Source organism: Martes martes (assembly GCF_963455335.1).
Source record: "Martes martes genome assembly, chromosome: 13".
In the NCBI taxonomy this organism is placed as follows: domain Eukaryota; kingdom Metazoa; phylum Chordata; class Mammalia; order Carnivora; family Mustelidae; genus Martes; species Martes martes.
The window spans coordinates 63037357-63064217 of NC_137901.1; the positions used below are offsets into that span (position 1 = coordinate 63037357).

The 26861-nt window shown below is 50.9% G+C and overlaps 3 protein-coding genes across 4 annotated transcripts in view; 1 reads left to right on the plus strand and 2 right to left on the minus strand.

The window, feature by feature from the left end:
• Positions 1-355: 355 nt before the first annotated feature.
• Positions 356-1432, minus strand: TSSK2 (testis specific serine kinase 2; the record flags this gene model as incomplete). Its single annotated transcript, XM_080821722.1, has 1 exon — positions 356-1432. One exon carries the CDS (start codon positions 1430-1432, stop codon positions 356-358), a length of 1077 nt encoding a protein of 358 aa, XP_080677848.1.
• A 4581-nt stretch (positions 1433-6013) lies between these two features.
• On the minus strand, positions 6014-7316 carry TSSK1B (testis specific serine kinase 1B; the record flags this gene model as incomplete). Its single annotated transcript, XM_080821839.1, has 1 exon — positions 6014-7316. The coding sequence occupies one exon, from the start codon at positions 7314-7316 to the stop codon at positions 6210-6212; it is 1107 nt and encodes a 368-aa protein (XP_080677965.1). The 3' UTR covers positions 6014-6209.
• A 2470-nt stretch (positions 7317-9786) lies between these two features.
• DGCR2 (DiGeorge syndrome critical region gene 2) overlaps positions 9787-26861 on the plus strand; it is a 92339-nt gene continuing 75264 nt past the window's right edge. Inside the window, exon 1 of one of the 2 annotated variants that reach the window (XM_080821538.1) lies at positions 9787-10104. In XM_080821538.1, coding sequence (XP_080677664.1) covers positions 10026-10104 — 79 coding nt within the window. In that variant the 5' untranslated portion in view covers positions 9787-10025. The remainder of the gene's footprint in view (positions 10105-26861) is intronic. The other variant, XM_080821539.1, reaches the window with a different exon arrangement.

Below are 26861 nucleotides of genomic sequence, written 5' to 3' on the forward strand. Positions count from 1 at the left end.
TAGGTCTTCTTGCCCACAGGGCCTCGCCATGAGTCTGCCTGTGCCTGAGCACCAGGCCCTGCACCCCTGTGCTGGAGACCCCCACGCCGCAGGAGGGGTGGTTGGCTGAGTCCTAGAGAAAAAGACTCCTCACGGGGCACTCTTGATGCTTGTACACACTTTGTGGTTTATTTGGTGGTCAGTAATTAATGTCTTTGCTACTAAGTGGAAGAAAGCTAATAGAACGTAATCAAAATAGTGGTTTAATTGACGGATTTTACTTGTTCCTTGCACCTGTGCCTTCTTCAGCTCCTACTGCCTATTTAGTTTATGTGGGCGCGCACCACACACCACGCCCCCCGGGCCCTCCGCACCGCTAGGTGCTCGCTTTCCCCACCTCAGCTCCAGTGCCATGATGATCTTTTGCCTTGGAGGACTCGGCCAGCCTGTCCTCCATCCTGTCCTCGTTCTCGGGCACCACCAGCAGCCGGTGCTGGGTTTTGGCCCCCAGCTTATGGTCCGGCCGGTGCTCAGGCCGCGAACCCGGCCGGGTGTCCAGTTTGCATTCGGCTCGGTACTTGCCCTCACCCTCCCTCTTGAAGGAGGCCGAAGACATGGCTTTGGGCTTGGGGGGCTGCAGCCAGGAGTGGCTGAGGATCTCGTCAATGTGCAGCCGCCGGTTGACGTCCGGCTGCAGGATGCGGTAGATGAGGTCCTTGCACTCGCCAGTCAGGTTCTTGGAGCGGGGGAAGTCCACGCGGTGCTCCTTCTGGATGCGCAGCATCTTCTTGATGTCGGAGTCGTCATAGGGCATGGAGCCGCAGACCATGATGTAGAGGATCACGCCCAGGCTCCAGATGTCATATACCTTGGGCTGGTAGGGGATGCCCTGTAGCACTTCGGGGGCCGCGTACGCCGCTGACCCACAGAAGGTCTTGCTGAGGATGATGCGACCGCTGCCATCCCGCAGGCAGCGCTTGGAGAAGCCGAAGTCGGACAGCTTGATGTTGAAGTCCTTGTCGAGGAGAAGGTTCTCGCACTTGAGATCTCGGTGGACGACGTCCAGGTCGTGGCAGTACTTGACGGCTGAGGAGAGCTGGCGGAACATCTTACGAGCCACGTCCTCGTGCAGGGCTCCCCGACACTTGATGAACTCAAGGAGGTCGCCCTGGACCCCGAGCTCCATGACGATATAGATGCGCCCATCAGAGGTCTCAAAGATCTCGTAGGTCTTGATGATGGAGCGGTGGTTGACGGTTGCCAGGATGTCCATCTCCCGAGGAAGGAATCTCTCCACGAAGTCAGTGGGCGTCTTCTTGCGGTCAATGATCTTGACTGCCACATTGAACTTGAGGCGCTCAGAGTAGGCGGATTTGACTTTCGCATACGACCCCTTGCCAAGATTGATGCCCACGATGTAACCCTTCTTCCTTAGGACCGCGGCATCATCCATGGTGCCAGGAGCGGCTGGCGGCACTGCGCTCTACATCCCCTCCCCCCGTGGGCCAGCGGGCATTGTCCTCATTTACACTGTGGGGAGCCGTCTGGCTGGGCTGGGCCTGGACTTGGAGGGGTGGAACGCTCAGCATTGTCCCCGCGTGACTTCAGCATGTGAAGTCATAAAGCCAGCCTGCCGGGAGTAGGGACTGAGCTGGGGGAACCGGGGCCCCTGGAACCCTGGAAGCCAGGTTGGCCTACCAGGAGTGCCCACTCCCCGCCTGCTAGAAGGAAGGTGGCACCCAGGACTGCGGTAACTCTCCCTGCTCCTCCTCCTCGCTGTGGTTTCCTTGTCATGAGTCAGGCCCAAGGAAGGGCCACTCAGGTCAAGCCAGAGTAATGGCCCCATGCCCATTTCCTTCTCCTTTCTGTGTGGACTGACCCTGCATTGGATCATGTCCCACTAGGGCTAATGGCCCGCAGCTGCTTTGGAGGGTGAAGAAAACCCTCTCTAGGACTTGTGTCCTTGGAACTGGTAGTGCCTGAGAGGAATGGCGCTGGTCTGGCCAGCCTTGTGCATGAGAGCAGCTCCTATTCGGGGCGGAAGGCTGGGCAGAGGAGTGCCACTGTGGCAGGCAGGGTGTGTGTGGGCTGGGAGGGCCAGCAGGGCCCTGGGCCCTAGACTGGCAGATGCATGTTCCAAGGGCTGGGGCCTGCCTGGAGGCCAGGCCAGGCCTCAGTCAGGCCAGGGACTTGAGGGGCCAGGCCTCACCTCAGTGGTGAGGCATCCAGGCAGGGGAGAGCCTGGGAGAGGTGATGGCTTGTTCTGAGAATTGCTCAGTCTTACTGTGTGGAGGGAGGGTGGAGGAGAAGGGAAGTGGCGAGCAGCCATTTCAGGGGGCCGGAAGAGCCAGGATCCAAGTCACATTTTAAGATGGTCCTTGGCAGAGTGTCCAGAGAATGGGCTTCAGAGGGAGTGGAGGCCAGTGCCTTTGACCACACAAGAGGAGGCTGGCCCAGGGTGGACCTGCAGGGACTGAGCGTCAGAGGGAGACAGAAGGTCTGGTGCGCTGACCCCTGAGTGGGCAGGGCCTTGGACAGAGCTTTGGTGCTGGGGGTCCTCCTAAGAGCAGGCTTGGGGTTGGGGCGGCAGGGTGGGGGGGCGCGGAGGTCCTGAATTATGTCATTCAGGACCTTTGTGAGGAGCGGGCATGTGGCCTGGTGGACCTCTGGGATTTACATCTCTCAAGCTATCTTTTGCACCAGAAAGCAACGAAAACCCTTTTGTTTTTGCTTTGGGGAATGTGGCATCTTGAATGTGTCTCCTTAGGTGCTTGGGAAGCCCTGCCGCTCCTTTGTTCTCCTTCACAGGCATCCTGTGGCCACACGTGGGCACGCCATGTGCTATGTGTTCAGGGGAGAGGGGGAGGAGGAGGAGGCCTGCCTCTGTGTGGGTGGTCGGGAGAGGAGGGGATGGAGGGGCCAGTGTGCAGAGGATCTGTAGGGCCCCACCAGGTTGATGAGGGGCAGGACATGCCAGGCAGACACGCAGACCCACCTGGGGCACACGGGGAGCTCCCTGCATCTGGAGGTTCATGTGGAAGCTCTCCAGGGCGGGGTGGCCGGTGTCCAGCCCCCCAGCAGCCACAGCCTCCCTGAGGCCTGCTCCCTGCTCTCTGGGGCTTCTGTTGCAGTGCCTTTGGCTTGATGCTTGCTCTCTCCTGGGATGTCTTTGGCAACAATGCCCAGAACCTTTGCCTCCTGGGAGGGGCTGGCTAGGAGGACTTGCAGGCCAGGACCCAGGAGCATGACAGTCTCCTCGGCCCTTCTTCTGCACTCCCGAATATTCTATCTGGGGCACCCCCTGCATGTCGGCCTTTTTAGCTGACTCTGCTGACCCACCCGTTTTCCCCTTTTTTTGTGGATTCTGCTTCCTCATATTCTGCCCTTGCCCAGGGCCGTGTGACTTCTTTGGCTCCCGGGGCCTGGGGGAGGGGTAGATAGGAGCTGAGCCTCGGGGGCTGGGAGCAGGTGGCTTCACCCAGCACACGTACACCGAGGCAGGCCCTGCTGGTGGGTTCCGGCGGGGAAGTGTTTCACTGGACCTGCGACCTCCAGGGGCTACTCTCAGCTTGTAGCCCTGTGCGTGGGAGAACTGGGGACTCTGGCAAGGCCAATTCCCTCTGAGTTTCAGTTTCCTCCATTTCTCCACTCACCCTATAGGTATTTGAGGGTTGGTTCCAGATGCTGCAATTCGCTGATGAACTAGACAGGACCCATGCCTTCCTGAAGCCCAGAGGACAGGGAGCTTCCATGTCACACCAACAGCTCAAATGCCCAGTGATGGCAACCTTTGGCACGGGAACACGGGGCTGTGAGGGAAAAACTGGGACTGGATTTAGGGAGGCTGGGAGGGCTGAGGTCTGAGGAGTTTGCTACATGGAGGGGGACGAGGACCTGCTAGAGCTCATGATGGCTTGAAAGGACACAGAGTGGTGGGAATGTGCAGGGACATGAGGGAGCCCTGCAGACCCTAGAGGCTATGGTGGGGGTCTTGATCCTAAAGCCTTAGGGAGGGTCACCGAAGGGGTCTGAGCCAGGGCTGACCCTGGGAGTGGCCTGGAACATGAGGCCACCTGGGGAGGAGTGGGCTTCAGTCACCTGGGCCAACACTCTGTGCTGTGTGATCTCAGGCAGTTGCCCACCCTCTCTGAGCCGTCTCTCTACTTGTAAAGCACACAGTAGATGCTCCTTTGTGGGGTTCCTCCTGCCCAGGCTTGTGTTCTGGCTAGGCTGTAGTGAGTTGCTCCCAGGCCCTCTTGCTGCTCATTGCCCACCACCCTGATGACCACAACAAGCCACAGATGACCAGGGCAAGGAGGTTCACAAGCTTGTCCTCAGGATGTCCTCACTCCAGCTAACCCTGTGTGCTCTGGAATTTTACTCTGCCACTGGATAATCTGCTTGATGCTGGGTTCCTGGGGTCTCTGGGGGGAAATTGGGTGGCTCCCCCAGTATTGCCCAGGGCCGGTTCTGCTCCTGGACCTCAGCACTCACAGGCCTGCCCCAGAGAAGCTTAGAGTGATGGGCTGCCAAGCTCAGAAGGCTTTGTGGAGGCCACCGCCCCTCGGCTAATCCTGGAGACATGGGTAAGATCTGCAGGGAAGCATCTACAAACACGATTATGGGACGTGTATGTGGAGGTGTGGGGATGAGGGAGGGGGGTGGGAGGTCAGGAGGAGGCCAGACCCGGGATGCCAAGGCCAGGCACTGGGATCCTTCCTGAGGGCCGTGGGATCTGGACTGTGCGCAGGAGGGAGGCGCTGGCCACTGGGGGAATCATGGGGCGGGTAGAGGCCTGGGAGATCGCTGTGCTGTGGGTTCATGACAGACACCCAGGAGCACGGAGATGGGAAGACATAGAATGTATGACAGAGGCTGTGGGGAGGGTGGGAGCCAAGCAGAGATGGGGAGTGGATGTGCACCAGGGCGCAAAGAGAGTGGAGCCAGGGCACTCCCTGGACCCCGCTTCTCCTGGGGCCTGGGGTTGGGAACTTTCCGAGTCACCAACACGGGCAGAGGGTGGGTAAGTCTGAAGGCATTTGTCCTCTTGGTATGTCAAATCTGCAGGTCCACATGAGGTTGTCCAGAGTGAGTGCTGAGGAGGAAGAGAAAGGGGCTGCCACAGCTGAGGTGAGGGGGAACAGCCTGGGAATGACAGGGGTGGGCCGCGCAGGGCACAGCAGCCTGAGATGCTAAAGGCAGGGCTGCTCCCTCTAAAGGACACTGATGGCAGCAGGGCACAGGCATACATTGTGAGCACACCTGTCCTCTCTCCTTGCCAATGTCCGCTTAGCCACTCTGGCATGGAGCATCACTGCTGGGGACAGACTGGGACCTGAAGGGAGGGGGATGTGGCCAAGACCACGCAGTGACTGTGGGACACATAGGCTGGGTGGGGCTGGGCCATCCTGAAGCCCCTCCCCTAACTAGCGCCACTTCTGGGGTCGGGGGTGGGCCGCAGATATGACCACGGGCAGGATGACTCAGGAGGTGTCCAGAACTGGGTGCTGGCTGGCCATGGGGGAGCCCTGGTGGACAGAATGAAAGAAATGAGTTGCCTACCAGGGTAGGGAGCCCAAGAGGGGCTGAGAGGCTGGTCTACTGGCCTCCTGCAGGCCGCCTCCCCACCGGCAGCCTTGGGGAGGCAGTGGCACTGAGATGTTGAGGGCCCAGATCCTCAGCCCCAGCTCCAGAGGAGCCCCTGTCTCCTGCCCCTCTGCTGCAGGCAGCCCCCTTTCCCCCTTGCCCTTCTTGGTCCTATCCTCTCCGTGCCCCCTTCTGCTCCCCAGCACCACACTCATGGCCTCCCTCTTGAAAGAGCATCTTCCTTGCTCAGCTTTCTGCTCTGGTCCAGGGCCTGAGGTCACAGTCAGGCTGGGCACACGGGGATGTATCTTCCCAAACTAGAGGTGAAATGAGGTGCCATCCGATCCGAGAGTGGGGAGCCGGAGTTTGGGAACGTGGGGGGTGCAGGATCCTCTCCTTGGATAACCACAGTCAGCTAGGGAAAAGACATTCACCTTGGGGTCTGCACTAATATAGTGATTTATTGCTCCTTTAGCCATGTGGGTTACCAAGTTCAAAGAGGGGGAGAAGAAATTGACGAAAATAGTGGCTCATCCAGGACAATCTTCCTTCTCTGCCTTGTCCCTTGGTTTCTCTGGAGCTCAGGCTTAAAGCCATGAACTCTGCTTCATTCCCGGCTGGCCCCCTGGGCCAAGAGAGGCTCGCTAGGTGTGTGTCTGTGAGGGCTGTGGGAGGGCCTCTTCCTCTGTCACCCTGCCGGGCAGCTCTCCGTTAAGGCCCATGGTGTCCGACTGCCTTGACACTGGCACTTGCAAAGTCTCCTCCTCGTTGGGTTTTGGCTCGGACTGTGTCTCGGGCCCTGCCTCCTCCCGGGGCTCCAGCTTGGTGGCAGACTTTTTGTCAGGGGTCTCAGGGGTCCGCGAGGGCTCAGCACCCCGGGAGCTCTCCCCTTCCTTGTGGATGGCTGCAGAGGACAGGCCCCGCGCCTTGGGCTGCACCCAACAGTGGCTGAGGATCTCGTCGATGTGCAGCCGCCGGTTGACATCTGGCTGTAGCATGCGGTAGATGAGGTCCTTGCACTCGCCGGTCAGGTGCTTGGAGCGGGGGAAGTTGACGCGGTGCTCCTTTTGGATGCGCAGCATCTTCTTGATGTTGGAGTCATCATAGGGCATGGAGCCGCAGACCATGATGTAGAGGATCACGCCCAGGCTCCAGATGTCATATACCTTGGGCTGGTAGGGGATGCCCTGTAGCACTTCGGGGGCCGCGTACGCCGCTGACCCACAGAAGGTCTTGCTGAGGATGATGCAGCCGCTGTCATCCCGCAGGCAGCGCTTGGAGAAGCCGAAGTCGGACAGCTTGATGTTGAAGTCCTTGTCGAGGAGAAGGTTCTCGCACTTGAGATCTCGGTGGACGACGTCCAGGTCATGGCAGTACTTGATGGCCGAGGAGAGCTGGTGGAACTTCTTGCGAGCATCGTCCTCATGCAGGGCTCCCCGGGTTTTGATGAACTCCAGGAGGTCACCCTGGACCCCAAGCTCCATGACGATGTAGACCTTGCCATCCGATGTCTCGAAGATCTCATAGGTCTTGACAATGGAGCGGTGGTTTAGCATGGCCAGAATCTCAATCTCCCGGGGAAGGAATTTCTCCAAGAAGTCCGTGGGGGCTTTCTTGCGGTCGATGATCTTAACCGCCACGTTGAACTTCAGGCGCTCAGAGTAAGCGGATTTGACTTTTGCGTACGAGCCCTCTCCCAAATTTATCCCCATGATGTAGCCTCGTCGTTTGAGGACGGCAGCGTCATCCATGGTGCCGGGAGCGCCCAGTGCCTCTGAGGCTGCCCTCTACATCCCTGCGGGACATGGGCCAGCTGCGTCCTCATTTACACTGTGGACAGAGAGTCCTCTGGGCTGGCCGAGCCTGCTGTCCCTGCCTCCTAGAGGCCAAGACTCTGGGGTGGAACGTTCAGCATTGTCCCCCAGGTGACTTCAGTGGGTGAAGTCATAAAGGAGGAGTGCCCTGGGGGAATGAGGCTCTGGCCTTAGCCACTTGGACTTGGAACCCTGGAAGGCCAGCCAGGGGGCTGGAGCGGACCAAAGGCCAGCGGAGAGTGGCCTTGCGCTTGGCTGAGACCTGAGGTAGGCGGGGGCTGTGGGGAACACATTGGTCTGCCGGTGCTTCCAAACGAGGAGCCAGGCCTCCTTGTGGAGTTGATTATTATAACATGGGGCATCTCAGGAAATCTGGGCTGGATGGTCATTCTGAGTCCCAGCAGGAAACATACTCAAGCTGGGGCAGTCTGAGGACAGTTTAATGAAGTCATCTTATTTACAAAGATGGGAGTGGAGTTAACAGTAGGGTACCCTAAGGGTAGTTACAGACCCCTGGAAGAAGGGAAGGTTGGTCACTGGAAACTGGGAAGAGTGTAGAGGCAGTGACTCCACAGGGAGGGAGCTGGGGCAAAATATCCCTGACCTCTTTTCCCTTCCTTCAGCCCTAGAGGTCCTTGGTGGTGTCTACACAGGCAGTCTGCAGGCTGTGCAGGAGAGCCAAAGGTAGAAGTGTTTCAGGAGGGGCAAAGACTCTTGGCCCAGCGTGACTGCAATTTTGGAAGCCAGGGCTTTTCCTTCTCCCCGCACGGTTGGGCTGGACTTCTCGAGTTTCTCCCTCCCCATCTGAACCTTTGCTGGCCTGCTTCTCTAACAGTGGCTCTGCAAGGGGACAGCTGGCGGAGATATCTGCTCTTAGCTGTGACTTCCCTCCCTGGGGTCTGCCCAGCCTGTAACCTTGGCTGGGCTCCCTGGGCACATTGAAGGTTGGGCCTGGGTCTCTCTGAGTGTAGCAGCTGCTCCTGGGAATGCTCCATGAGGACAATGCAAATAGCCAGGGCAGTGTTGGACAGGGACCACTGTTTCTGCTAGTAGGGGGGCCCCCTCTGCTGTGATAGGCCCTTTGTCTAGCACCTGCCACAGGGCACGCCTGGAGGGAGCAGGAGCAGGCAGGTCTGGCCTAGCCTTGGGTTTTATCTTGGCCATCTCCACTCAGCGGGAGTGGGTACCTCTCTCAGGGACCCTGAGGGTCATAGCCTGGAATCCTGGGACATTCAGGAGGATTATGCCTTGAAGGGACTTGGGAGGACTGCTCCTGGGGAGTAAGTTGGTGGGGTGAGAGGTGGGCCAAGCTAAAATGGGTCCCCCCCCTTTTCTCTCCTCCCAACTTCACCTTCTTCCCCAGCCTTGACATCCTGTACTAGGCCTTGTCTGTGTGGCTGGTGGTCCTTCCACTGGACAGCTTGCTCCTCTCCTAGTGGGACACTCCATCTGCTGTGTTCTCTTCCACAGACAATCTGTTCCCTGACAGGTGTGAGGCCAGCACTGGGAGCATGGTCTCTGGAGCCTTTCCTCCTTGCAGATGTGGCCTGCTGTGACAGCAGCTGTGCCCAACATTCCTTCCCCCTCCTCCCACATTGTGTAGGCAGGGCTCTTCCTTCAGAGGCCAGCTTTGCTCCCGAGTCTAAGATCTGGGTTTCCCTGTCAGCTCTTCTTGTACGAAACTCCTTTAAGCTATTTCCTTTCCAGTAGTGTGTGCTGGTGAAGCCACACCTGCCTGTTCCTTGCAGTGTGGATCCTCCATTCCCCCATCTTCCCACTTCCTCAAAGCTTGTCTGGGTTCGTCCCGTTTTCCTCGTCCCTTTTTCGCAACGGTTCGGCCTTTAGAGGACCACTTAAGGGAGCACTCTTGGGCCGCTGACTGGACGTGACTCTGCAGGTATGCAAGGTGTGACGACCCCTCGTGCCCCAGGGTCCTGCTTCACCCTGTCCACCTCGGTTCCCTATCCCTCTCCTCTTCCTTCACGCTCCGCCCCCCCGGGCTGCTCCCCGTCTCTCCGCGCCCCGCCCCTTTCTGTATCTGTCTTCTTGGCCTGGTTACCCCTCCCCCACCTCCCCTGCCCTGCGCGTCCTGCCCTGGGATCCCGGCCCTCAGTAGGCCCTACCGCCCAGGCTCCACCCCCGAGTCCCACCTCTCCGCTTAACCAATGGCACACTTAACTCCTTATAGTCCCGCCGGGCACGCCTCTCAGTCCCCGCCCCCCGCCGTCCCAGCCTCGGGCCTCGCCCCTTTCGGGTACAGCTGCCCAGGCTCCGCCCTGCGCCCGGCCAGGAGTCCATACGCATTGGGAGCGTGCAGGCCCCGCCCCCCGCCTCGGCACTCATTGGCCGGCGCCGGCGGCGCGGGCGGGGGGCGGTGCGGAGCTGAGCAGGACGGCCGCCATCTTGCGCGGAGCCGGAGTCGGAACGCGAGACTGAGGCCGAGAGTGCGCGGGAGCCCGCGGCCCATTTTAGCCGCGGCTTAGTCGGAGCCTTTTCCCGCCGCCCTTCCGCGCCCGGCCCCTAACCCTCAGCCCGGCCCGGTCCCCTGACCCTCATCCCGGCACGGTCCCCTGACCCTCAGTCCGGCCCGGTCCGGCCTCCCCGCGGGGTCACGCGGCCGCCCCGGGGACGATGAACGGAGGATAAATGGTGCCCAAGGCAGACAGCGGTGCCTTCTTGCTGCTCTTCCTGCTCGTGCTCACCGTCACCGAGCCGCTGCGGCCAGGTGCGCGGCGCGGTGGGCGCGGCGCGGTGGGGGCGGTGTGTGGGGGCGGGGCGGGGCAGGGCGGGCAATGTTCGGGGCCCGGGTCGCCCGGGAAGTCCCTCCACCCCGCGGGGCCGAGCCCCAGGAGGGCGCCGGCGAGGCCTGCCGCGAGCCGCCGCGCCCCCTGCCCGGGACCGTGCCCCTCGCCCGGGACTGTGCCGAGAGTTTACCTGGGCTCAGGGCGCCTCGTACATCATTGGAACTTTGTTCTCGAGGGATGTTACCTTTGGATCCGTGTTCCGTGGAGCGCTGCGTGCTTTGAGAATGACGGAAGCGAGAGTGATGTGCGTGGCCCGACCTAACTTCTAGGGCCTGGGAGTTCTCTGGCCAAGGAGCTGCGCCCCTGGGGCGCTCCCACCTTGCGCAGCGGCTGGGGTCAGGCTGGAGTTCGGGGGTCGAGAGAGCAGCTCGTGGAAGCACCTGGTTTCCCACGTTTTCCCTCAGCAGTGGTTTGGTGCCCGCGTCTCGGCCCTGGAAGCTCCTCGGCTGCAAAGCGGTAGCCGCGTTGCTTATTGTCACTCAGTGAGGTGTTGCAGTTGAGAACTACTCAGCTCAGAGACTGGCCCACCGTGGTACTAGGAGTCCGCCAAGCATCGCACGCAGGAAGCAAGCTTCCTGGGGCAGAGACTGGTGCTGCGGCTGGGTTTCCGCCGTCGGAGCCTGGACATTGCCAGGCACTTAGGAGTGTTCCTTCAATGTGATAATTAAATGCTTCTGGAACTCCCCTCGGAGCTTGTGTTTTCATAAGTAAGCTTGTGATCGGGAATCAGCACCATGGCCACTGGAAAGTCCGGGATAATTTCTATTTCTACCTGTTCTTGTGTACCCCCTCCTGCATGGCACAACAAAAAAATCAAATCCCCATGTGCAGGGCGGATTTATCCGTCAGGCACAGGAGGCCTGGTGCTGGGGACCCGCAGTGAATGCTTTTAGTGGTCTCCTTTTAAAATCAGCGAGGAAAAACCCCTGACCTTTTAGGTCAAAGAAAATGTTATGATATACACATACAGATTTATTGTCTTTATACCGATGCATTTGAAAGTATGATTCTTAATATTATCTTTTATGGAGGAAGGGGCCCATGAAAAGCAGAAATGTCCAGGGCCATTGTCTGTGAGCTCTGTCCGGTCTCTCTATTAAAGGCTGGCTGGGGGACACAGTGGTTTGCCACTCTCCATAATACCTCAGCGAGGGCTCTTAACCGCAGATATGACACACCTCTCTGCCTTTGTCATCCTTACAGAGTGCTGTCTTCTCCCCAGTATTTACTTGGTGGCCAAGGCCCTGGGCCCATACTCAACCTGGAGTCACTCCTGTGATGCTTCTCTGGGCTCCCTGTAGAGCTGGTTGCTCGCTGCTTCTGATGGTTCTTTGCGCAGCAGGGTGACTGGTTGTGGGGTAGCCTTAGTGGGAATGGAAGCAAAAAAGGCCTGTGTTTGGAGTATTGGAGTATTGAATGGGCTCTTGAGGACGAGAGCCTATGGATTTATGGCTTGTTGTGATTAAAATCTTTAGAAAACATGTCTGCATCTGTAGAGAGGTGGGAGGGACATCGTTCTGTTCTGGCTCTTGGGTCCCAGTTTTGCCTCTCAGTCCCTCAGGTGGACTCTGTGGGACCAAGCCACACATCATGCTTGTGTTCCTTGGGGTGCCTCTGGTTCCAGGTCCAGCATTTCCTGCCTGGATGATAGAGGTGACTGATGTCCTCAGCTCCCTTTCCTTTGCTGTCCATGTATCCTGCCAACTGGCCCGCAACAGTTCAAAAAGTTTTCAGATGCTCACTGTCTGCCTGCCACTGGGGATGCTCAAATGAACTGAATGAACCCCTTTCTCTAGAGTGCCCTTGAGGTATGGCAGCAGAAACTAGATGTAAATCAGATCTTCGGGTATGGGGGCTTAGAGGCAGGCAGCAGAGGTGGTGGACCAGTCATTTGTAGCAGGGGAGGGCTTCCTAGGAGACCTCGTATTGAGGTCTGAGTTGGGGAAGGGAGGAAGCAAAGTTATCCTTAGCATTCCATGACTTTTCAGATCAGAACTTTGCAGTGGCTCCTGGTGGTATCTTGAGCTGCTCTGCGAAATCCCGGGGACTCCAACTGGTTCCCTGATTTTGGCTGAGCAGCAAGGGCAGGTCTCACTTGGGGTCAGATGTTCTCCTTGGGTGCTTGTATGTGCTCTTTGTCCTTCCAGGCAGAGGTCTGCTGGCTGGTTCTTGTGAAGGAGACTTTCCCTGGTCTTAATGTGCATTCTTTCTGTAGGAGTCCCAGCTTTGACCTGTACTTGGGTGTGAGGAGGGCATCAGGCAGAACCTGCTTCCCAGGAGGGAGGGAGTCCTTGAGGACCAGGGCCCAGCCAGCTTTGGCTCTTTACTGGTATAGGCCGGGGTGTGAGGCTTTTCATAGAGTGGGGGCAACAGAGCTTTTGGCAAAGTTTCTTAATGCGTGTTTGATCTAGGTTGATTGAGGATGTGTTACATGCCATGTGCTGTTCTGATGTGTATGGACATGTGCATTGCTTACCTCTCTGGTGGTTCCTGTGAGGTAAGATGACTGCTATTAGCCCCATTTTAAGGACGGGGAAACAATCACAGAGAGTTCACGAAACTAAGTGGCTGAGATGAGATTTCAGCCCAGATGTCTGGCCTGTGTTCCCATCACGTGCCTTTGGCTGTGGCTCTGTCTACCCCAGCTGTGTGTGTCCTGCACTGGCCATCCTTAACCCCAGCTGTGGAACTCCGGGCCACATCTTTTCCCATGACAGACCCAGTGGTTCTCCAGGTGAGGGCGCAGACCCTTTTTTATCTAAATATTCTGATCTAAGGGATAGAACTAGCCATCCCGTCAAATCCCTTTCATGGTTAGCCGTTAACGACCAGTGGTGGTGTGTGTTTATCTCCCTCCTGGGGCTGTGGTGAGACCTCTGCTTAGGGGCAACAAGCATGGAGGGGCTTCTGAGGAGCCAGTGGCGGTGGTATCTTCTCGTTGTCTCTTTCTCTATGTATGCAGGTAATGCAGCAGTAATTGCTGATTCAGAAAGTGTTTTTCTAGCTTCAATTATGATGGAAAATCATGCCATGGTGTTAGCCACAGTTCAGTCTAGGGTGACCCCACCATACATAGCTGAGAAAACATTTGCCGCCTCCAAGTGAGCTCTGTCCCAGCTCTCTAAAAAGGCTTGTGTTCAGTGAGGCTGCCTGATGAGGTGGTGGGACTGGAAGCTGTCTTCTTTTTGCTATTGGGAAAGCTGGCTGGGAGAGGCGAATGACTTGCGTAAGGTCGCACAGCTGGGATTCAAAACCAGGTGAGTTGGTTCCGAGTTAAGGGTTCTTTCCCCTTTGCCATTAGGGACCCAGAGGGGCCTGCTCTCTGTGCTGAACTAGGAAATTGTCAGTGAACTGACTTGTGGCTGCAGCACCTTGCTTCTGGAGCAGCACTTGAGTTAATGGATAGGAGAGTGTGGCGGTTTTAGAAGCACATGTGGCTGAAGCTCATAGGAGTAGCTGGGAAGTTGAACCTGCACCTGGGCTTGCCAGGTGCCTTCCGAGTTCTGAGCTCTTTCCTTCACAGCCTGCCTTCCTGTAACACTGTAGAACTCGCTCTGCTGGCAGATTGTGCTTTTAGCTTAATGATTTCATTCTTTTTAGTTGGAATGTAGGGTTAACACACTTTCCAACCTCACTAGCTAGCTAATGAATTGTCTTTTTTTTTTTTAATATATAAAGAAAACTTGGAAATAATTTCAAAATTAAAGAAAAGTTGCAGGAATAAAACTCATGCAAAGAACACCTGCATATCCTCAGACTTACCTGTTGTTAGCATTGTAGCTGACCTGTCCTATCCCTCATGTGTGCACATAATTTATCTTTTGAACAGTTTGAGAGTAAGTGGGCCTTTCCCCTTGCACACTTTGGCTACTGCAGAGACCAGGAAGAAGCTCCTGGCACTTGGCAGCCCTGGGAGATGAATGGTGACGCCTCCCCACAGCCTTGTAACCAGCCCTCACCACAACCTGCTGTGTACTGGGCACTGTCGCCAGCTCCCACCTGCTGTGTGCTGGGCACCGTCACCACCGGAAAGTATTGAGGGCACAGGAAGCACTGTGGTTAAAGCTCCGGTTGGCCCAGGTGGCAGGGAGTCAGGTCATTGTTTCAGTTGGCCGTTCCAGTCTTTGGAACAGAAAATGTGCTGCTGTCCCACACTTCGCCAGAGAGGTCTGTACCTCCTTGCCGCTGTTCCTCTGGCCCAGATTGCTCTTGCCTGCAACCTTCCTTGGTCCTGCTTCCTAGGCCATCTCACCAGGACTTACCTCACCGCTTCCCTCCCCTGGGCAGTTTGGCAGCACTGAGGCTTGTCCTCCTCTTAGCCATCATGGCAGGTGATCTAGTTCTCAGTTCTCCCTGCTGGGTGATCTCTTACCTCTGTTCCTCTGCCTGCCTTGGTGCTTGGCGTAGGGAAATATTGGTAGTCTCTTGACTCTGAGTGGAATGTATCAGTGACAGCATGTGAGACTAGTAGACAGCAAGGGACTGGTGAAATGTCTTTTGTCCACTGCCAGATTGTTCCCTTCATCCCATGTGCTTTTGTATTTGGGGTGCTGAGGAGTTGGTGAATTGTCCCTTCCTCTTCGAGTCTACAGAGTGGGTCAGTCATCCGGAGAACCAATTTTGGGCCAACACTTTGCCAGAATGGTGGGTGGGCCCTAAGTATGGTTATTCCATGCTAGCTGTATTTTTGTTTCTGGTGTGATTTACCAGTTGACTCGGGGTGTTTAGTGAAAGTCAGTCACATTTTGTCCTGCTGCTCCAAGCTGGGCTATGTGTTGCATCCGCGTGGACATGGTTGCCTTGACAGGGCAAGTCCAGGGGAGGGTGAATAGCCTGTGGGGCATGGTTGGAGCGTCGTGAGCTGCAGACCCAGAATGTCCTGGGGCTTCTGGGCATCGACCTGGGAGGCAGGAAAGCCCAGGTCTGATGTTGCTTCACACAGGCTGTTTGGAAAAGGAATGACTGTGGTTTAGAACACAGTGAGTCCAGTGTGGTGGGTTAAGAGCATGGACCCTAGAGCTACATGGCTGGGCGTCAGGGCGCTGTGTGCTGCCCACTCTGTGACTGTGCTGAGCCTCAATTTCCTCATCTGTAACGCAGACATAATAGAACATACTGGAGAGAGATGCTGTGAGAATTAAAATCAATGTGTATAGAGCTGTTAACACATCTGACAAAAAGGCCATTCATGTTAACTCCGAATAGACTTTAGAGAGTGTAGGGACTCCCTGCCCGCCTCCCCCCCAAAAGTCTGGGTGCATGGGCGTGTGGGCATAAGGGCATGTTTCTTGGGAGAGAGCCCCCACCTGGGAGGCAGCAGAGCGAAGTGGCTTTGAGCACTGTCTGACACACAGTGAGCGCTAAATGAGTCTAGCCATTCCCATGGTATGAGAGGGGGTGTATGTGGCTTCCTAGAGCCCCCAAAACAGCCGCAGTGCTTTGGACAGGGCTAGGCTTGTTCATACTGACACGTTTTACTCTTTGTCACGTTCATGTTGTGTCCCCTGGGCCTAGTTTGGCACAGAGTGGGCACTCAGAAATCAGTTATTGAACAAATGCACAAATGGCTATTTATATTTTGACATAAAGAGCAGCAGCTCCCTTAGCCAGCGGGCCTCGCAGCTGCCCCTGGGGGGTGGTGAGGATGAGGGCCTTGGGCTGCCTGCAAGAACGCCTTTGGTGGACCCATGTGTTGGGGGGGAGTGCTGCATAGCCAGCTGGCCTGGGCCTCACGCTGGGGGGAGCTTGCTCCTGTGGGGGTGAGCTGGGCGGCGAGGTGAGAGTGGGTGAAGACTTCCTCATGGATCCTCATTGACGTTCAGCAGCCACCCATCCTGGGGTGGGGGTGGGCGTTGGGCAGCAAGGCTTTGGGGTGGGTGGGTGGGGCTTCCTCTCTGATGGATTTGCTGGGCACAGAGGCTTGGGAACCAACTTCCCCCTGCAGGAGGACATGGCTTGCCCTTCCCTGGGCCATTGCACAGCACAAATCTTGTTTGAGAGCTGGTGGGTGCAAGAACTGTCATACTTGCCTTTTGGCTTTCTCTGCCTTCTCTGTTTGGTGTGGCCTTTGTTTCAGCCAGCTTGTCCTGGTCATTGTCCCTAGTCTGTGCCCCTGCTCCCTCCAGTCTCTCTCTGTAGGCTGTCTTCCAGATCCCTCGAAGCCAGCCATCAGTTTGATCACCTTGTTGTCTGCCTGCCTGCCTGCCCTCAGCTGTTGACTACTCTGTGTTGGACAGGACAGGGCTGAGAGCAGAGCCCTGGACTAACAGAGCCTTCAGGTGTCCACCCTATTCTTCCCTGTCTTGGAAGCTTTGTTTCCACAAGACCTTCCATAGGAGTTTATGGCTGTGGAGAGGATTGCTTGGGGCTCCCTGAGGCGCTGGATAAGGGGCAAGAGCCACTGCAGAGGGCATCCCAAGAGGATCAGCTGGGAGATGGGAGGTTCCAGGACCTTCATTGCTTAGATTGACATCAGGTCCTCTGATGCAGAGGCCTTTCTTTCTTTCTTTTTTTTTTTTTTTAAGATTTTATTTACTCATATGACAGAGATCACAAGTAGGCAGAGGCAGGCAGAGAGATAGGGGAAAGCAGGCTCCCTGCTGAGCAGAGAGCCGGATGCGGGGCTCCATCCCAGGACCTGGAGACCATGACCTGAGCCTAAGGCAGAGGCTTAACCCACTGAGCCACCCAGGCGCCCCATGCAGAGGCCTTTTGAGTGCTACTGGCTGCTTCCTAGGGTCTCTGGGTCTGTTGATTTATCCCTGGCTTTGTGATCTTACAGGGCAGAGTGAGAGGCCTGGAAGTACCTGAAAGGGATGAGGTTCATTTAGGGCCAAGGCAGGCTTGTGCTGCAACCCTCAGTGATTTGTGGGCCACTCCTTCAGATGCTCCCTCCACCCCATTAGTGCGGGTGGGATGCACGTACAGAATGAGCCACAGTGAAAGCCCGGGACAGTTTGGAAAAATGATGTTGATTTTCTTTTTAATGTTTACAGAAATTTCATACATGGACTATTATACAAATGGAATTCTACTTATTATATAATTTCTTGAGTTTTTCAGTGGACAGTGTTCTGGAGATCTTTGTAGGCTAGCACACGTAGCTGTACTTTTTTTTTTAACAAGATTTTGTGAGAACTTTCCTCAGTCTTATTTTGTTTTGTCTGTAGGGTCTGGTTCTTGGAGAGGCCTCTTAACCTAAACTTTTCATCAACCAGAAGCTTTAGTTTAGTGAGATTCACAATTAGAGGTGGCATGGCTGATAGGCTGGGGTTCCTCACTCCTAAAATACATAGGCAGTACTTCCAGGGCTGTTCCCAGAACCTCATGTCTTTGTCTCAGTCTAAACCTAGATCTGCAACAACTCCAGGTTGAGCTCCTGGTTTTCACATGTATTTATGCTATAACTCAAATTTGTGTGCTTATTTATCTAAATGGCATGATTTCACCAAAGATAATTTAGAATTAGAGTGGCCATTTAGGGGAACATTGACATGAGCAAAATCATTCAGTTGAGAGGTCCCCTAAGAGCAAAAATGAAACTAAATCCCAAGGACCCAATGGTCAACATTTTTTTTTATTGGTATGAGGCAGCTTAATTCCAAAAAGAATTAAGATGTTAGCATATCTTCCTTCAAAGGGAAGCAGAGGGATGCTTCATTCTTAAAAAAAAAAAAAACAAATGAAAATAAAACTTTCTACTTTGGGAACATGCATACATACAGAAAAGTTGCAAAGTTCACCTAGATTCACTAATTAACATTAGACTCATCACACATTTGTGTGCACGGGCATGTGTGTACAGATGTATTTTGTACTTATGGGGGAAACTACTTGAAACTAAGTTGTAGACATCATGACCCTTCATTTCTAAGTCCCTCAGTGTGTATTTCCTAAGAACAAGGCCATTCTTTTATCAGCACAGTGTAGTTGTCAAATTTAGGAAGTTTAACGTTGATGTAGTACTGTTAGCCATGTTCCCATTTTGCCAGTTGTCCCATTACGGCATTTTTTTCCCAAGCCAGGATCCAACCAGGGGGGTCATGTGTTGCATTTAATTTTGATGTCTGTTTCATATTTTAAAATCTGGAACATCTTCCTGTCTTTCGTGTTACTGACTTGTGAAAAAGTAGTCAGTCATTTTATGGACTGTTCCTCATTTTGGGTTTATCAGATTGTTATGATCAGATTTAGTTGATGCATTTTTGGCAGGTACAGTCCCCCAGATCATTGAGTCCTCCTCGGTGCATACGTCTGGAAGCACAGCCCATCAGTTTGTCGCAGGAATGGCGATACTAACATTCATCACGTGGTAGGGTGGCATTGGCTACATTTCTTTGGGGAAAAGTGCCTTTCCACCTTTGTGATTGGCAGGTACTTGGTAGGGAGATAGCCTTACCCATTGTTTTTCAGCGTCTGTTAATGATTCTTGCCTGAATCAGTTAACCACTGTGATAATTGCTAAATAGTGATGATTTTTTCTTTTTCTTTTAGTAGTCTACTATAAAAGAGGGCTTCTGTTTTTCATTTTTTACTGTCAGTATGGATTCATGGATTCTTTCTATTCAATTGTTATAGTCTGTTATTGTCATATTGTCTGTTATAGTCTGTTATTGTCATGGTTCGTTTTGATACTTATATTGTAATTGATATATTAAAAGGGAAGCCCCTTCAGGCTGATTTCTGCATCCTTCTGACATGTCCTCATTTATTTTGAACATCTCTTATTACCAGGCTCATCTTGTGTCTTTCCTGCTGCAGGCATTTTCCCATGGAACTCTGGTTCCTTTGAATGGAAGATGGTATTTAGAAGCCAGGATCTTGGTGCTGGGTGTGTTCATTGCTACTGGGATATTGCTGCTGCCAGACCTTTCAGTCCAGCTGGGGGTGTGTGTGCGTGTATGTCCGTCTGTCTCTGTGCATGTGTGTGTATGGATGTGTCTGTGTGTGTCTCTTTTTATGGGAGTTTGTACTGTTTGTTTTTGTTCCAACCCAGCATTATGGGATCTTGCTTCCTTTTCCTGTTTCATATTTGTATCTCCCTTTTTTCTGTAGTGAGAACTCTGGCTTCCAATATCAGTAGATTTACTTGTTTGCTTAGTCCTACCCTGTGCACAGAATAGTTTGAGAAGTGCTACACCCATTACCACTACAGCACCAAACCAACTCAGTACAATTTTGGTTTTTTTTTTCCCCTTTTTGCAGCTCTTTTTGTCTTTAGACTGGTAGTATATGTACGGTGTACTGGGTCCATAAGCTACTTGGATTAATTTTTTTTCTCTCTCTTCCTTGTGTTTGTTATACACTTAGGTTCAGAACCTTGTTGATTTGGGGGCACCTGGCAGGCTCAGTTAGCAGAGTGTGCGACTCTTGATCTCAGGGTCTTAAGTTCAAGCCCCGTACTGGGCATGGAACCTAGTTGAAATTAAAAAAACAAAACAAAACAAAGAAACCCAACTGTTGATTTGAAACCACCTTTACTAAATAAAGACTATTGAGAGAAGTAATTATTAGAATGTCATTATAATAAGCTTCTACTTCGTCACACTAATCGATAAGGAAACATTCCCTTTTTGAATAGGTTGTGTTTTCCTGGCTAAGTTAAAAATCATTTTTATGACTAGATTTTACACTTTTTTTTTCAAGATTTTATTTATTTATTCGACAGACAGACATCACAAGTAGGCAGAGAAGCAGGCAGAGAGAGAGGAGGAAGCAGGCTCCCCACTGAGTAGAGAGCCCGTCGCAGGGCTCGATCCCAGGACCCTGGGATCATGACCTGAGACTAAGGCAGAGGCTTTAACCCACTGAGCCACCCAGGTGCCCCTAGATTTTACACTTTTAACAAGTCAGCTCATTAGTGTAAATTGCTATTTGCTCAAGATATTTTTTCCAATTTTGTTTCTCTGGTTTGAAGAGCGTTATGTATATTGAATAAATTACCACTCAGCATCAGAGAGAAAGGCCAAATAAAACATAACAAAAATTATATTCCTTAGATTTTAACATTAATAAGTGCTATTAATTAGTTCTTTAAATTTGTTAATCTTAAAATCTGACGGAGTGTATTAGAAATTACTTTATAGTACTAACTACAGTGTGGTGTCCAGGATTGGATCCTGGAACAGGAAAAGGACATAAGTGGGACAACCAGTGGAATTCCAATAATCTGGAATTCAGTTATAGAAAGGTACCAATGTTGGTTTCCATATTATGCCAAATGGTAGTGTGTAGTGTAAGATAATTAGCAACCGGGGAGACTGGATGAGGGCGTATGAGAACTTTCTGTAAACCTTAAATTATCCTATAGTGGAAAGTTCATTTGAAAAGTTACTTTGTAATAAGTGAATATTTAAAAATGAGTTATTTTTCATTTCTAAGAGTCCCAAGACCTTGTTATCCTAGTTTTGTCAGTGCAATTTTGGCAATTCACTCTTTCTAATTTCAGCTGCTGCTTTGGGAAAATAAGTGGAGGGTTTAGATGTCTGGGATCACTTGAGCCCAAGTTTGTTTAAAAAGCTCCCAGTTCCCGGGCACCTGGTTGACTCAGTCTGTTAAGCATCTACCTTTGGCCCGGGTCATGATCTCAGGGGTCCTGGGATCGAGCCTCATGTCGGGCTCCCTGCTCATTGGGGAGTCTGCTGCTTCCTCTGCCTCTCTCCCTACTCATGCCTATTCACTCATTCTCTCTCTCAAATAAATAAAACCTTAAAAAAAAAAAAAAAAAAAAAGCTCCCAGTTCCACCATCCTCCCCATCGTGTGTGATTTGGGCGAGCTGTCTGAAGATGGGGTTGAGCTTGGCCCAGGAGTTTGGGCATAGTTGTGCACATGCTTTATCCAACAGTCCTACTTGGGAAGGAGGCAGTGAGGCAGGTGGCAGGTCTGTTTTAGAGATTGGGATGCTGAGGCCCAGAGAGGATAATTAACATTGCCTGGTGGCCAGTCACTCGGCTTTTTAGAAGAAGCAGTGGAAACTGGAAACTGAAGATTGCTATCTTGAGCCAGGTGCTCTACCTCTTGCACCATGCTTCCAGAATAAGATGAAAGAGCTCCATGGCTCTGGGGGACTGAGTGGAGATAAATGCACCACCATCTGGCATCCACCTGCGAAGGAAGAGGCCCCCTCTCAGTGCTCGTGGCTTCCGGCTCCACCAGCATCTTGTGTGGACACTGGTGCTGTGTCAAAGCTCTTTGGACCTAGTGACCAGTTCCAGGAGTTAGTGTTTTAGCAGCCTCCCCTGCTGATTTCAGCACCCTCTGATTGCAACCAAGAAAACACGGACATTTTAAGAAGCTTGGAAGTCTTGTTAATAATCTTACCTATCACCTCCTTGTGGATTTTGAACCATAAGGCTCTATTATCTCTTAAGAAGCATTAATAGAAGTTAATGATCAGAACAAGGTATTTACAAAGATTTCATATAACTAAATGTAAAAGTGGTAATTCTTTTAAAAACCAGAAAGTAACGCCAAAAATGATTAGGACACACAATAAAACAATGTTATAAAATTCTGTCTAGTTGCTGTTGTGTGTTTCTCCTTTATAATTGCAGTGTGAGGTGTGATGTTCTTTTTATAGAAAGCACGTACTCATATCAGCCTTATTTTACAGATGAAGAAACAGCTTGGAAGAGTAAGTGACTTGCTCAAGGTCACACAGCTTGTAAGTGGTGGAGCCAGTATGTAAAACCCGGGCAAGCTAGAGCTTACGCTCCACTGTTGCGCACCTTCAGTAGGTACTTCGTTACCCCCAGCTCTTTTGCCCTCTGCTCCCTCTCATCTCTTTGCTCCTGACTTTTCAACTTGGACTTCCTTGCCCACCCACTTTTCTTGTCGTCTTCCCATAGCCTTGGCCACCGGCGTCACGGTGCTCATCCCGCATCTCAGCTGTCCATGGCTGTGTCTTCACGGCTGTCCTTCAGGCAGCCTCACACTTGGCTTACAGGGAGCCAGAAGCATCCCCTGTTGGCCTGCTACAGTATTTTTGGCCTTGGTTCTTGGCTGCTGCTAGTATTATTGTCATTATCATCTCCACCATCCTTGTGCTATCCTCCTACCCATTTCTGAGCATCGTGCACTCTGCTAAGCACTAGAAGTGCAGTAGCTTAGTGAACCCTAACGGTAACCCAGCTTCTTGGATAGAGTTTTTGATGTGTTGAGTCCTACTCTTGGTTTAGGTTCGGAAATAAGTGTATGAAATGAAACTTTCAGGCTGTCATTGTAGTCTTTGAGTATTCTTTAAAGAGGACCACTAGTGAAAAGCTGTGTGCTTTTCTGAGCTTTTCATGCAGGTGTCAGCTTTGTCCCCACTGAGCTAACCTGAGGGAGGAGCTGGGGCAAATCTTCTGATGACTGGGGCCTTAGTGTCAGTCTCCTTTTAGAGTGCCTCAGACTTATAGGCCTGTTTTCTTGCAGGAGTTTATTTGGTGTTAGCATTTCCCTCGTGGCTTTAAAATCCCTCCGTGTCTTGTCTGTGCTGTGTCACCTCATTTTACGTATCAGAAACCGGCCCTGGGAGGGGTATGAGGAGACCTCATCTTGTTTTCTCTAAGTGGGGTAGTAATAAAACTGACCTCAGAGGGTTGTTAACTGGGTCTAGGGAAACAAGGTTTAGGTTACTTGTTTTTTAAATTTTCAAGTTGTGGTAAAGAACATAATATAAAATGTACTATCTTAACCATTTTTAAGTGCACAGTAGTGTTAACAAATTGCACCCTGTTGGGCAACAGATCTTGAACTTTCCCATTTTGCAAAACTGGAACTCATTAACCCACTGAACAGCTTCCCTTTTCCTCTTTCCCCCTGCTCCTGGCATTCCAATTTTTAGAGTTTGACTACTTTAGAAACCTCATGTAAGTGGAATCATGCAGTATTTGTCTTTCTGTAACTGGTTTATTTCACTTAGCAAAATTTCTTCAAGGTTCATCCATGTTGTAGCATGAGAGAATTTCCTTCTTTTCTTATGGTTGAATGGTATTCAGTGTATGAATATATCACATTTTCTTTATCCATTCATCTTTGAGTCATTTAGATTGCTTCTGCCTCTTGACTGTTGTAAATAATGCTGCATTGAACATGAACATGCAAATATCTCTTTTTTAAGATCCAGTTTTCGGTTCTTTTGGATACATATCCAGAATTGGGATTGCTGGGTCGTATGGTAATTCTATTTTTAATCTATCATGGAACATCCATACTGTTTTCCATGGTGACTGCACCATTTTACATTCCTACCAGTAGTGCACCAGGGTTCCAATTTTTCTGTATTCTTATTACTTAATATTTTCTGGTTTTTTTTTTTAATAGTGGCTGTCCTAAAGGGTATATAGTAATACCTTGTTAAGGTTTTGATTTGCATTCCTCTAATGATTAATGATGTTGAACATCTTGTCATATTCTTGTTGGCCATTTGTATATTTGGAGATATGTCTAACTCACGTCCTTTGCCCATTTTTTTAATTAAAAAAAATTTTTTTTTTAAATTTATTTGACAGACAGAGATCACAAGTAGGCAGAGAGGCAGGCGGAGAGAGAGAGAGGAGGAAGCTGGCTCCCTGCTAAGCAGAGAGCCCGATGTGGGGCTCAATCCCAGGACCCTGGGATCATGACCTGAGCCGAAGGCAGAGGCTTTAACCCACTGAGCCACCCAGGCGCCCCTAAAATTTTTATTTATTTGAGAGAAAGAGGGTGTGCATGTGTGCATGCATGGTTTGGGGGAGGGTCAGAAGGAGGGAGAAACTTAAGCAGACTCTGTGCTGAACATAGAGTCTAACATGTGACCTGATTTCACAACCATGAGCTCATGAGCTAATCGGGAACCAAGAGTCAGACACTTAACCAACTGTACCACCTAGGTGCCCCCCTTTGCCCATTTTTAAATTGGATTATTTGTATTTTTGTTAAATTGTAGGAATCCTTTATATATGCTGGATACTAATCCCTGTTCAGATATATGGCTTGTAAATTTTTTCTCATTCTGTAGATTGCCTTTTCACTTTGTTATTTCTTTAAGTTTGACGTAGTTCTTTTGTCTCTTTTTGCTTTTATTGCCTGTGCTTTTGGTATCATATCCAAGAAATCCCTTTTTTTTTTTTTAAAGATTTCATTTATCCACTTGACACAGAGAGAGAGAGAGGAAGGGAAGCAGGCTTCCTGCTGAGCAGAGAGCCTGTTGCAGGGCTCGATCCCAGGACTCTGGGATCACGACCCGAGCTGAAGGCAGAGGCTTTAACCCACTGAGCACCCAGGCACCCCTCCAAGAAATCACTTCTAAATCCACTGTTGTCTTGTATTTTCTTCGAAGGTTTTATTGGTTTAGACAGTAAGTTTATAAATCCTTGATCCATTTTGATTTAATTTTTGTGTATGGTGTTGGGTAAGAGTCCAACTTCATTCTTTTGTATGCAGTTATTTTCCTAGCATTATTTGTTGCAAACATTGTCCTGTCTTCATTGAATGGTCTCAGAACCTTTGTCAAAAATCATTTGACCATATACGTGACAGTTTATTTCGGGCTCTCTATTGTGTTTCATTGGCCTATATATCTGTGTTGTTGCCAGTAGCATGCTGTTTTGATTACTATAGTTTTGTATTATGTTTCGAAATAAGGAAGTGTGAGGCCTCCAGCTTTGTTTTTCTTTCTCAAGATTGTTTTGGCATTTTGATAAGGATTGCATTGAATCCATAGATTGCTTGGTTCATATTAACATCTTAAGTCTTCCATTCCATGAACATGGGATGTCTTTCCGTTATTTGTGTCCTCTTTAATTTTAGCAAAGTATACAGGTATACTCATGTATCATCTCCTTGGGTTAAGTTTATTCCTAAGCATTTTGTTCTTTTTTTTTTTTTTTAATTTATTTATTAGTCAGAGAGAGAGAGCGCAAGCACAGGCAGAGTGGCAGGCAGAGGCAGAGGGCGAAAGCAGGCTCCCTGTCGAGCAAGGAGCCCTATGCGGGACTCGATCCCAGGTCGCTGGGATCATGACCTGAGCCGAAGGCAGCCGCCCAACCAACTGAGCCACCCAGTCGTCCCACATTTTGTTCTTTTTGATGCCCTAGTAAATAAAATTGTTTTCTTAATTCCCCAAGTTGTTCATTGTCAGTGAATGGAAATACAACTGATTTTTTGTGTGTTGATTTTTGTGTCCTATGACTGCTGAATTTATTCTAACACTTTTTTTTTTGTGTGTGTGAAAAATGTGTAGATGTGACATATGACCATGGCTTCTGCAAACATGTAATTTTACTTTTTCCTTTCCAATTTGGATGTCTTGTATTTCTTTTTCTTGCTTACTTGCAGAGTGGTTATGCTATTTTACATTCCCATCAATATTGCATAAGAATTCCAATTGCTGCACAATCTCAGCAACATTTTATGTTGTCAGACTTGTAAAGTTTAGCCTTTCTGTTGTGGAGTGGTACCTCGTGGTTTTAATGGCCTTTCCCTTGAATGATGTTGTTGAATACTTTTCCATGTCCTTGTTAGCCATTCATATATCTTCTTTTGAGCTCTGTTCAAATCTTTTGCCCATTTTTTATGATCTGGTTTGCTTTTTTGTTATTTATATTTTTTATTGAATTATAGGAGTTCTTTGTATATTCCAGTTTTTTAAAAGATTTTATTTATTTATTTGACAGAGAGATCACAAGTAGACAGAGAGCCAGGCAGAGATGGGGGAGGGGGGGGAAGCAGGCTCTTTGCTGAGCAGAGAGCCCAATGCGGGGCTCAATCCCAGGACCCGGAGATAATGACCCGAACCGAAGGCAGAGGCTTAACCCACTGAGCCACCCAGGTGCCCCAGATAAAAGTTTTTAGACAAATGTGTTGCAAATGTTTTCTCTTAGTGACTTAACCATTCATTTGCTTAACTGTACTTTTTTCTTTTATATTGTTGTTTATTTTTATTCTTGCTTAACTGTACTTTTAAAAGTATCTTTTTTTTTTATTTTAGTACACTAAAATTCCTTTTTGATATATCCTTCTTTGAGCTTTGACAAATGTGTAGGGTCATGTAACCAGTCCCACAGTGAAGATGCAGAGCACAGTTCCATCATGTCAAAATTCCCTCATGCTGCCACTTTGTAGTCAGCCCCTCTCCCTGCCTTGTGGTTTCTACCTGGTAACCACTGGTCTTTTGATGAATTTCAGCTTATAACATTGTTTTCTTTTATAGCTCATGCTTTTATTTTTTTTTTTATTTTTTATTTTTTTTAAAGATTTTATTTATTTATTTGACAGACAGAGATCACAAGTGGGCAGAGAGGCAGGCAGAGAGAGAGGAGAAAGCAGGCTCTCCACGGAGCAGAGAGCCCAGTGCGGGGCTCGATCCCAGGACCCTGGGATCATGACCTGAGCCAAAGGCAGAGGCTTTAACCCACTTTATTTTGAGAGAGAGAGAGAGCATACAAGCTGGGGAAGGAGCAAAGGGAGAGGAACTCCATGCTGAGCATGGAGTCCGACATGGAGCTCCATCTCACAACCCTGAGATTACGACCTGAGCTAAAATCAAGAGCCAGAGGCTCAACTGACTGAGCCACCCAGGCCTCCGCTTCTATGTTTCTCTAAGAACTCTTTGCTTACCCAGGGTAGTGAAGATCTTCTGCTTCTTTACTAGACTTTGAGCTCTGTGAAGGCAAAGACTGTATTTATCATTCTGCTCTTGCTTTCGTTTAGCAC